The sequence below is a fragment of the Heloderma suspectum genome, chromosome 1 (assembly GCF_057233095.1).
Source record: "Heloderma suspectum isolate Gila_16-S chromosome 1, 16-S_ref, whole genome shotgun sequence".
NCBI classification, from domain to species: domain Eukaryota; kingdom Metazoa; phylum Chordata; class Lepidosauria; order Squamata; family Helodermatidae; genus Heloderma; species Heloderma suspectum.
The window spans coordinates 295,357,175-295,369,843 of NC_139458.1; the positions used below are offsets into that span (position 1 = coordinate 295,357,175).

The window sequence follows — 12,669 nt, forward strand, 5'->3', positions numbered from 1 at the left end:
ATAAGTTTGATGCCAGAAGTGTCTTGAGGCATTTCACAAACTCATAAACAATAAGTGGAGGCTCATTAAACAAACTCTTCCAGAATAACTAAAACGTCAGTCTTTATTTAAAAACAGACCAAAACTCAGCAGGACTGGGATTGTACATTAAGTACTTTGATGAAAGGGCTAGATTCATAAGGGTATGAGATCCAAAGCAGGCTCAGCAAGACAACATTATTCAGTCATAAGGTTTGACATGGCACATAGACAGCCGAGCCACTCATTTATGAAAACAGAACCAAACTGATGGAAACTTTAAAGGCTAATCAGACAATTTTATGTCCCACATGATATATAAGAAGAAATCTGTGTGCACTGTCAACCAATCTGCTTTTGATCTCTGCTATTTATAGCATGCTTTGAGTCACTTTCCAAGACACTTTGTACACAACATGTAGAGATTTAGATGCAATAATTCAAAATAATACTAATGGTTGTTTCACAACTGCTTCTACGTACAGCATCGAAAATTTGCCTTTTACCATTAAAAATGACTTACTGCATATGTTTATTTGACTTTCTGGGGGAGTGCAAACACTAATTTATACTGGTAGTGAAAACAGGGGGAACTGTTTCAAAATAGGATAACCAAAAAGTTTACATCCAGTGATTCAGCAGGAGAAAAAAAATACACTGTAATCTTTGTGAAGTGTTTGCTGAATGGGGACGGTCTGGAAGAGGGAGCAATATGAGGCACAGAGCACTGGCACCCACACAGCGTGGTGAGATTTGGGGCGACTGTGTTTGTTTTGATACTACTGCAATATCATTTTAACACGACTTTTTCAAAACTGGTACATTTTCTTCTCTTTTTCTCTGCATTTTAAACTCTGGTTTCTCCTGCAACTCCATATTCCATGTCAGACACAACAAAGAGAAAATTCCCCAGCTGTTGAGGGAGCCAATAAATACTTGGTAACAAACTTGTTTTGTGGTAAGGGGCATACTCTGTGGATGTTACCAAAGTAACAGATTTCATTATTCCTCCTCACAATGTAGGAGTTGCACCTTCCCGTCTTCTGATCATTTTTGTTTTTGTTTTTAAGTTTAGTCAAACATAGTGGATGTTTTAGTGAAAGAGTAAGATATCATACAAATATAAAACCAATAGTGTAGGGATCTTTGACTGTACATAAGAAGAGCAGTGCTGGATCAGGCCAAAGTTTCATAGTCCAGCATCCTACTGTGGATAGCCAGGTGCCTCTGGGAAGCCCACAAGGAGCGCATGAAGACGATCGCCATCCCACACCTTTGCCATCCCTTACTGTTGTGCCCCCTCCCTACAGGAACTGGTATTCCTTGGAATACAGTTTCTGAACATGAACTGTATCATGATATGGAATGTATCATTGTGACTTCATCATAATATGTTTCATTTTCCTAGGAAACACTGTGATGGGTTCTAAAATAACCAGCACAGGAAAGTAGACAGAAGAGCACTTCACTAGTTAGAAGTTTGGAAATATCAGGTGTGCTGCCTATATAAGTACACTTGAAAGTTGCAATCGTGTTGATTGCCACTGTTCTAAATAGATCAGCACTGGCAGCATGAAAAGAATCATGGGAGTGCCAAAAGCCTGTTCTAGCAAATATCTTTTTTTCCCCCATGTGTTCTCCTTCTTCACTTCCTACTCTGGTATTGCTGTCACTAAAGAAACTACAGGGGTACCATTTAGGGAAGACAGAGCCCTCCCAATATATTTCAGACCATATGCATTTATTCCTGAGGAAGGCCTGTATTTATAGCCAAATCATTGATTCACTGTGTCAGATTTCATATCCATTTGATATTCAAAATTAAGGATGAGAGGATCCCCACACACACCATTGTATTTCTTTACTCTTCCTCTAGCTCACTCTGACCTACATTCCGCTGCTCCTGAATTCTGGTTTAACTAGGGGATTTTCTAAAAGTATTTGCATAATTGGAGCAATTACAGTTTGCTTTAGCTTTCCATTCCTTAAGTTTGTTTTTAACTCCCCCACCCCACCCCACCCCTGGCCACATTACTGATGCTCACATATACAGTGATAAAACACTGTGGTTTGGATCAAGAATAATCCAGCAATGGAACACTCTGCTAGAGGAAAGGGGAAGGTGATTTTCGACTATTCCTCCTTTCCCATGCAGCCCTCCTGCAACCACTCAAAACCTGCTCCAAAACAGCATGGGAGGTGGGACTCAGGGCTCCTGGGGCAAAGGGAAATAAGTCAAACTCACCTTCCTTTAGCAAGAGCTTCTGATGGATCTCTGTCCCTTCTGTGGATGGAGGAAGCCCTCCATCCACAGAAGGATCATGATGCAATCATAAGTATGATTTCATCAGGTTCCTTTTTGTACGGTGTTTTACTGATGCACATATATGTACCGGTGCATTGATAAAATACCACCCAAAAGAATATTGATGTAACTGTATATATAACCACATGAAGTTTGCTTTGTGTTGTTGCTGCAGGTTTGCTACAGCTCTTGCCCAGCAGTAAAACACAGCACAGAAAGAATCTTGATGCAGTGATGAATGTATCTTGATGTGATCAAGTATCTTGATCTTGATCACATCAAGATACTTCTTTGCATTGTTTATCAATGTGCTCTTGTGCATCGGTGATGTACAGGGAGAGAGATAAACACAAATCACACAAATCGAAGGTACCGAAAGTGACAGCCAATGCCATATGCATGGTGCTGTACAGCATGTCGAAGTAAATAATGACACAATGGGGAATTCCTAATACAAAAGTCGGGTAATGCAGAATACCAACTTCAAGTGAGAAATTTGGATGAGAGAAAAGTTGGGAATATCATCCCTATTTTAAAAAAATATTTTGGTTTGAGGTTTTCATTGTTTGACAAATGGACCTTAAAAATATCCAAGACCAGACCTTTCAATCTGCCCCCCCACTACTGAAATCTCATTAATGCCCCCCTCCCAACTGTTATCTGAAATGATGCCCCTAGCATCCTCAGGCATAACCTGCAGAAAGCAATAAAAGAGACAAAATGTGAGGCAATGGCTCTTTAAAATAGCTTATTATAGCTGCTATCCTCAAAATAACTTTCTGCACAAAAGCACCTCTAAAATAAATGGGGCAACTCTGGTATAGGTGGTTTGATGATTGTCGCCTAAGGGACCAATCCAAGTCCAAGATCCTGATATTATTAACTCTCCTAATGATATCAGTGGGATTAGGCAAGCTCTGATCTTACAAATATGAATCCCAGAGGAAACCAATGGGACTGCACCAGTGTAAGTTGTCTGTGAATTGACCCCATAGATACTTTTCAAACAAAGCAGTTGCTCATTCATAATTCATATATGAAACAAAATGATGTTTAAATCTCTCAGGTTATATATCAGAAGAACTGATTCTGAGGAAACTTTCATTGCTGTCATCCATCTTAACTGTTTTAGTCAGCAAAACAGCCACACCAGAACTTTGCAAGAAATACGTTTTGTTTTGTGTAAAACAGGCCTACGAGATTCACCTTGAGATAAATGAATGTATAGCCTTTTAAAGGTTTACCTGAAGGTTTGTGTTGTCAATCTGTCTTTTTCATCAATGAATCATACTTAAGGAATGGCACTTGGAACAGTACAATGGCTCTCTTTAATCCTTAACATGTCTGATAACAGGGGCAATTGTATTTTCAATAAATTGTGTGTGGCGGATGGATGGGTGAGGGGAGGGAGTTAATTTAAATTCCCATCTAGCTAGGCATCTTTTCAAATTATTCATACTATTTATCTCTGTTTGATTGCATCAAATTATGGTTTTAATGACTATTGTGTTTTTAACTGTTGTTTTTCAGAAATTACACCATTGTCAATTCCAAAATCATTGTGGTCACCATAAGGCCTGAGCCGAAAACATCTGATTCATTCCTAGAGATAGAATTAGCTCATTTGGCGAATGTAAGTATTTACATGGTAGATATTCATTATTATTATTATTCATTCATCTTATTCCCTGTAGATTTAAAGATTAGATAGATAGATAGATAGATAGATACGTAGATAGATAGATAGATAGATAGATAGATAGATAGATACGTAGATACGTAGATACGTAGATAGATAGATAGATAGATAGATAGATAGATAGATAGATACGTAGATAGATAGGTAGATAGACAGACAGACAGACAGACAGACAGACACGTAGATAGATACATACATAGATAGATAGATAGATAGATAGATAGATAGATAGACAGATGATAGATATAACAAGTTTGTCATCAAAACAATTTTCACGGGCTTCTTTGAATAAATTATTTATTAACTGACTTGCTTTACTTGCTCTGATATGGGCTTGGGGCTGTTGTTTTTATATCCATGGGGAAATCAATGTTAACTTTACCTCTTATGTTGCATTTTATGATACAAAACCACATCCATTATACAAAAGATCATGGCTGCCCAAGTTAGCACATTTTCAATCAGTCACAAGTAATCAGAAGGGCTTTATTTAAATGTTAGATTTTCCTAGCCTAGGTTGCATTTTTTAATCTTCCTAACACTTTAATGTATTTATTTGTAAGATTCTTACATGATTTGGTGAGTCCTTGGCCTCAGCTATAAGACATGATGGAATCCCGCCTGAAACCTTAGAGAGCCGCTGCCAGTCAGCATCAACAATACTGGGATAGATGAATCAGTGGTCTGACACAGTATAGGGCAGCTTCCTGTGTTCCTATGGTATCTTAAAGCTGGGGTATGGAATCACTGGAATTGGCACAGCAATCAAATTCTCAAGGTGGACAAGCTAGTGCATGTCCCTTTTCCACAGTGCATACGATGTAATGTTTTTCACCGTCTTCCTGCACAGAGGCCTGTCCTCATGTAAACTTGATGTGAACAATACTTCCCTCACACCTTTTCCCAGGATACATCTTCCCAGGAGATGTATCCTGGGAAATGGGACTCGTTGCAACCAGGCCTCAGCACCAATGGTCGTGTCACATGGACATCAGGTGCGTGGGAGGGGGCCCACGCAGCACTTTTTTCCATGGGAATTGGATCATTACCGGCTCAGTGCCTAAATTGCATCCATTTATTATACTGTGCTTTTTAAAACTGAGGAAACTTCCAGCACAGTTTCCAATGCAGAGCCTATGCTTGATGAGAGGGGCAAGAACCTTGAAACCTCTTGCTATATGAGGACAAATTCTTCCTCATGCTCAAAAGCAGCATGCTAAATTGTGGCTTCTGCAGATAAGTATCACATCCCCAAAGCCTTCTACCAAAGTCTTCACTAAAGAATAAGCACTTCAGGATTGAACATCAGGATCTGAGTTGTTGTCGTTGTTGTTTTAATACAATTTTTTTATTGAATTTCAGTAATATTAACAAAGCAAAATAAAACAAAACAAAACAAAAATAGAAATTAAAATAAAGCAAATTCCATTAGGATTACATTTTCTTACCATACAGTTATATCTTCATGGGTGTACGTACAGAGGTCATAGGTAATTCTTGTCAGTGCTACCAGATATTTTATCAGATGGACTCAAGATTATTCTTCAGCTAATTTTCTTCCTTATAAAAGCCATAGAGTTTTATAGTGTGAGGGAATCAAATATTGATGTTCTGTTCTGTTCGTATATGCAATAAAGTCAAATAATGTTGCATAGAAAGAATCATGTTTGCTTTGACTCCTGTCCTGGCCACCTTCAACTTGTGGTATATTTTTTCCATTATGGCAATTTGCCAGAACATGGCATACTAATAATCTAATCCTTGGAAGGTGAATCCCTTCCAAAACCTAACTATCGTGGATCTGGCAGCTACAAGTAAATGAGTAATCAGCTCCTTACTGTTTAAATCACCGGCCTCCCCTATAAACAAATTTAATACTGCCAGACTTGGCATATGTGGGATATTCTGGTTTCTAATATGGCCAGTCTGTGCTGCCACTGCCCGCCAGAATGGTTGGACTTCTGCACAATCCCACCATATGTGCCAGTATGTTCCTGACTCCTGGCACCCCCTCCAACACTGAGAAGTTGAGTGTGTCATAAGTGAGAGATGCCTTGGAGTCAAATACCACCCATGGACTATTTTCAGTGACATCTCTCTAGTTTGGACTGATACTGAGAGCCAGTGTGGTGTAGTGGCTAGAGTGTTGGACCAGGAGCCGGGAGATCCAGGTTCTAGTCCCCACTCGGCCATGGAAACTCACTGGGTGACTTTGGGCCAGTCACAGACTCTCAGCCCAACCTACCTCACAGCGTGGTTGTTGTGCGGATAAAATGTAGACGAGGAGGATTATGTATGCCGCCTTGAGTTCCTTGGAGGAAAAAAGGTGGGATATAAATGCAATCAATCAATCAATATTGATTTATATGGAGGCTTATCCCATAGTTGTTGCCAGTCATAGTCATCTACTTTAAAGTTCCAGTTTGTTTCCCACCAAGTTTTTTGTGGAGTGGTTAAATCAAATGTGAAATGCAGGAACTGTTCGTATGTTACAGAAATAAATCCCCAGGTCTCTCCTGAGTTCCCTACCATTAATTTTTCAAACATAGTTAGGCTTCTAGTGGCCTCATTTTTCACCATAGGAGAACTCAAAAAGGACTGGAGTTGGCAACTCAAAATCCAGGGCAATGTTACGCTGCTGAACTTTTCTTTTAAAGCCTCCATTTTTATTGGTTGACCCTCCTCATAAAATTGGTACAGCCGATGGAGCCCTCTTTCTTTCCATTCACAGGATCTGAGTTGTTATTGGGATCCACTATCAGTTATTTATGGTTGCTTGACATATAAATTTCCATGGGAGATTCTATATAGGGATTAAAGTGCAAACCATGTGTAACAGATGTATGCACTGCATAAACTGGCAGTTTCCACACACTGGGAATCTGTGATCGGTTGTGGCTTTCCAGCTTGTGTTCCCACAACAAAGAAAGAAAAAGTAGACGAAGGCATATACAGGATTCTCACATGTGTTAATCTGTGGTGTTGCATGTTATTTACTACAGAAGTGCCTTCCACACTGACATTTTGTAACATGTGGAAGCAGTTTGTATACCTGAAGACATACAGTATATAGCAGTTCTGAAAACAAAATATAGGACATGGAAACAGAATCTCTTTCAGATTGGATCAAATCCATTTCAGAGAAGCTCTCAGAGGCCACATTCCAGTTGTTGGCAGGGCCAACAGCCCAAGGGGTGGACCCCCAAATACCAACATATTTTAGCTTAAAGTTCTTACTGCCAGTAATGAAGCATTTCAACCATTCAGAATGAGAAATATACTGTGCAAAAGCTGGGAAACCACCCAATGATTGGTGGTTGGGGGAAAGGAGGGGGTCAGGGGAAGGGGGCCTGGACTTCTGGAGAACCCTTGAGAGCTGGATTGGGATCCCTGGAGTACCAAATTTGGCCCTCGGGTATAAGGTTCTATACCCCTGTTATATGTAATATAGACAACAGAGCCTAGATATGGTTTCCGTTGTGCGGAAATCCAGCCTTTTCAGGGGCCAATGGATCCCCGCGACAGCCCCAGCTCAGTTTGCGTGAGGGAGCAGATCCCCAATAAAGTTCCTGAAACTTGGGAATTTTACCACAGGGTGTGTTTTTTTGCTGCAAATGGCATTGGCCGGTGCCAGCAGGAGCATTGCTGCTACCGCCCGCCACCATTGGCACTGCCGCCTACTTGCGCAAACCCCTCGTGCTTTCCTTGCCAAGGAGAACATGAGGGGTTTGCACATGGCGGCAGTGGTAGAAGCCCCTGCTGGTGGCGACGCTGCCACTAATACGCACAAATGGCTCCTTCTCCACCTCCCAGGAGGAGAAGGGGCCATTCGCCCAAAATGGGGGCACTAGTATGCGCAAATGGCTCCGAAGCCCATTGCACATAATGGGGCTGCTAATATGGGGATCCACCTGCCAAACCCTCGTGCTCTCCTTGCAAGAAGAGTTGACAGACAGTGGGGGCAGGAGTCCCATACCACACTCCAACCCTTTGCACTCCCCTTGCAAGGAGAGTGTCTGGGGTTGGCGGGCAGCATGGGACTCATGCCCCCACCACCTGTCAGCCCCTTGTGCTCTCCTTGCAAGGGGACTCCTGCTGTTGCCAACTGCCAACCCCTCGCACATTCTCCTTCCTGATACATTTACAAGGAGGTGCGAAGGTTGGCGGGCTGCAGAAGTCCATGAGCTGGCCTGACTCACACTGGTCTAGTCGGGCTAGCTCACAGATGAATGAACCAGAGTCTGGGAGGTTGACCTGGAGAAAACTCGCTGAGCTCCTCCAACATCCCTAGCCTAGGAAGCCATGCTCCGAATCCTAAAGTGTCATTTATCTCAATGAAAGATGGCGGGAAATCTGTTCATGGAAACCTACAGATTTTGTTTAAATTGTATCAATTTCAGCCCTGGGCTTATTACTGATGGTTAATATTAAAAGTAATAGAGCAACACTAACCATCTCAGATGGCTGGCTGAGAGTGGTTAGGATGAGGCCAAGAGGAGCTATTCTGGTGGGGAGGGGTTCTATCCACCCCAGGGGCTGCAGTTAGACCAAGGAAAAGCTCCATGGGCATAAATCTACCACTTCTGGTGTTTCTGCTGGCAGTAGGCACCTCTAGGCCCTAAAATGGGATGGGGACAAGGCACACAGGGGTCGAGGAGGGATGGAATGGAGGCAGCCTTTGATCTGTTGGGTCCAAAGCCCTTTCATCCACCAAGGGGCCCCAGGTTGGCCTCCACCTCAGCCTGAATCTGGTGTATCTAATTTCCTACCCATTGGAACCAATTGGGGGGGGGGAGGATTAAAAAACAAACTGCATGACTAAAAAAAGAGTAAATCCTCCTCTCTAATGCACACGCACACCTCCCACCCCAGCTGGCATGCGGAGGCAGGGCTTTGAAAGTTACAAATGTTCTGCCACCTCACACACACACACACACCAGCGCTGACTGTAAATGCACAATCCAACCACCGTGAAGCACTTTTGACAGGTTTCAATGGGAGAAATTTAAGCACATGCTTAACTCTCCCATTGAAGTCAATGAAACTTAAAAAGTGCTTAGCTTTGGCTGGGTTGTGCCCTAATACCTACTGGTGGATCATAATTCTAGAAACATAAAAGGTTTAATTTCAAGGAAGCAAGAGTGGAAAAAGGTAGGCAGGGGAACATTGTAATGACTTTGGTCATCAGGTCGAGATTAGAAGAAAGAAACAATCAAAATAGTGTCACTAAACTGTCTATCAACGTTGGAGTCAACAGACAAGCAAATTTTTTTTTTTAAATGGCACAATAGTATCAAGGCCATGGGAAGGTTAAACAAACATCTTTGAGAGTCATTTTTGGAAGCAGTTTTTTAGGTTATTTCATTGTTCTTTTCAGTAATCTACTGACATAGCATTTGCTTCTTTGCCAGTTCTTTCAAATGTTTATTAGCTTGATTCTGGCAGCAAAAGATGCAGAGCATTGATTGTCATTTGGCTTTGTCCACACCTTTCTGTAATGGGATATTCATGACTACCACATTAGCACAAGGCCAGGAAGTGCTGACAAGGCAGAAGGGCAACAGCCTTGTCAATATCCTCCTGGAAGGGGTGCTGTTTTCTTTTCAGTCCAGAATCTCCATTTTCTGCAGATGGCCGGTCTGATTTTGCATTCAGTCCAGTCTGATTTTGCATTCAGTCCCATGAGTAGCAGAGCAGGCCGGAGACTTCATACAGGCAAAGTCAAGCCATGCAGAAATCATTGCCTAGTATCTTTCAGATTATATGTAATAAACACAGCCTCTCAAGGAGTCTTGAGTTGATTGCGTTGACACCGATGGAGTAGAACAGCTTTCCCCAACCTGGTGCCCTCTGGATGTTTCAGACTATTACTCCCAGGATTCCTGACCATTGGCCATGCTGTCAGGGACTGATGGGATTTGTAGTCCAAAACATCTGGAAGGCACCAGCTTGGGCAAGGGTGGGGAAAAAACCCTTCATATATGATCGGACCCTCTAGAACCTGGTCCAAAAGGCCTTTCACAGGTGACCACTGAAATCTTCCACATTTGTAATTTGCTCTCTATGGGCCAGTTCATATGTTACCTGAGCACCATAGTTGCTGCTTCCTCATGGCTCCATCCCACACTTGGCCAGTAGGGTATTAAGTAGAGAAATCACATGATAGAAGTGGATCAGTTCTGCCAGCCCTGTGTAAGGTGTGATGCTGGAAATTGCCACCTTTTCCCTTTGCACCAGTAAGTGCTAATGATGTTGCACTAGGATTGGTATACACTAATGCAGCATCAATAGTGCTAGTGTTGCACCACCAATTGTGCTAGTGTCGCACCACCATTGAATACTACACTTAGACAGCAATCCTATGGCCACTAGACACTGTCTAGAAGGCCATAGGATATGTTCATTTCCGGGAACTGACTGCCGGCCTTGTCTGTGCTGCCTCAGAGGCAGTGGGGAGAAGTCCCATCCTCCGTGCTCACAGGAGGAGCATGGAGCAACTGAAAAGAGGTGGTGCTGGGGGATTCTGGGGCGGTGAGAGCAGAGCTGCATGTACGACACATCCAATGTGTTGCGTGGCAGCTTCCTCTCCCAGTCGCTCCCCTTCCGGTCTCTCCCCTCCCACTGCTAGACAGCTGAAAACAGCTGTCTAGCGAAAAATAGCAGGGCAGGAGAGGCACAGAGGGAATGATTCCCCTGTCCCTCTCCTGCCTTGCTTTGGATAGGCAGTCACCTTCGAGGTCGGAGGTGGCCACCTATCTAGTTAGGATTGAACCCTTAGCTTCACTTGGAGAAGCCCCTAATACTTCCAGTGGCACAAGGTAAGTGGTAGGAATGGGGCATATCCACAGAACAACATCACCAGTAGAGATGAAAGTAGTTCTCCCATTCCTGTACTTCTGGTTCATTCTGCCTTGCATTTCACTCCTCCTGAATGGTGGTTTACCAAGGGGGATTTTTAAAATTAACACTAGAAATGGAGCGTGCAGGTTGCCATAGTGTTCAGTTCTTTCAGTTCATTTGCATCTTTCTGTTCCCTTCTGTATGTGCACACTGAGACTGCACTATGGGGGAGGGGGACAATCACAATGCTATCATGCATATGGTCACATCAAGATTTCGTTTTTACAATGTACATTGATCATGTGGAAAGGGAGGAAGATTCAAATCAATGGTAGGAAATGAACGTTGCAGCAAATCATTTTCATGTACAATATATATATACAAATACATATATACAGTGTATATGTATTTGCTTTATACCAAATTTGGACATAAAAAATGGACCCATGGAGAATTCCTAATACATCAGTTCCACTTCAGAAACAAGACCATATAATTTGAAACTCCAGAGTTTAGTGAGAATTTCAGATGATGAGAATTTCAGAAGCACACCAAAGATTTGCAAATAACACAATTATAGTGAAATTGCATTGAACCCAACACTCCATTAGAACTGATTGTGTAAACGTTTGGGATTGAGATCTTGCTTTGTCTTTATATAACAGAGTTTTGTTATTATTTCTGGAGTGAGAGACAGATTAAAAGCAGTGGTTGAAAATGCCATTGAGAATTAATCAGTATCTTTTTCTCCCCTCTTGCTTGCTTAATGATTTCCTCTTTTTCCTTTGCAATAATTTACCTGAATTTAAGACTAGATAGTAATTTTTGTAATTAAAATGTCTTCATTCAGCACAGTTTGCCTTTGAACTTTGTGCTTTATTTAATAAAGTGAAGATAATTTTGCTTCAGCTGTAGACCCGGAATGTTCTACATAACGGCTCACAAAGCACTCATGTTCATGCTGCCAGTTAAACAGGCTAATTATTTAATTAAGTTACTGACTAAGAAATAAAATCCTGAACTTTTATTCAATTACTCTTTTCTCATGTTACATGCATAACAGTTCACCTTGATATGTGATTTGTTCTATCATTCCTTTATTGTTTAATTTGATTGGTAAAATCAGATGAATGTAAGACTAGAGGTCTAAGATGTTGGCTTTTAAAAAAAATCCTGTTCAACAGAAATAAGTATCATCTGAGCCAAGGAATAAGAGTACGGAAGAACACCAGTCATAATGTAACTGACCCGTGAGCTTGTTTGGAAGAAGCCTGCCATGGACCAATCAGCCAATGTCCTTCTTGTACACATCATCCATCTTCCACATCTAAGGGCTGTTCAAGGGACAATTCTGCCATGCCTGGTCCTTCAGAGGGTGATGGAGGTGTGCTTTTGGAGTCCCCCAGTCCCTCGTGCTTGATATATGCACCTCACTGTGAGAGAGCATTCCCCTTGCAGGACACCAAGTTTCCTGGTTGCTCTACCATACACTATGGGTTAAGGGGATGCTTTCCCTTGAGTGCTATGTCCTTCTATTTTGTACCATTGAGGGACTGATTGCTTGATATCCTTTATATTGTGTACCTTCAATGAAAAATACTTGTTGGTTGGCAAGTATCTTCAGTATTAAAATTGATTTAACAATAAAAAATAAAGCAATCCAGTAAAGTACTGACAACACAACAACAACAACAACAACAACAATGAGCCAGTTGAAACCACTGAATGACTTTAAAAACCTTTTATTTATGGGGAAATAAAAAGATCATTATTTGGTGCCAAAAGCTTACAAACGTGTCACATGAGC

General features: G+C 41.8%; 1 protein-coding gene across 2 annotated transcripts in view; it reads left to right on the plus strand.

Annotated features, from left to right (window-relative positions):
- Positions 1 to 12,669, plus strand: part of ADGRB3 (adhesion G protein-coupled receptor B3) — a 703,006-nt gene that overhangs the window by 389,257 nt on the left and 301,080 nt on the right. For both annotated transcript variants that reach the window (XM_084826875.1, XM_084826876.1), the window contains one exon: positions 3,854 to 3,956. In XM_084826875.1, coding sequence (XP_084683001.1) covers positions 3,854 to 3,956 — 103 coding nt within the window. The remainder of the gene's footprint in view (positions 1 to 3,853; positions 3,957 to 12,669) is intronic.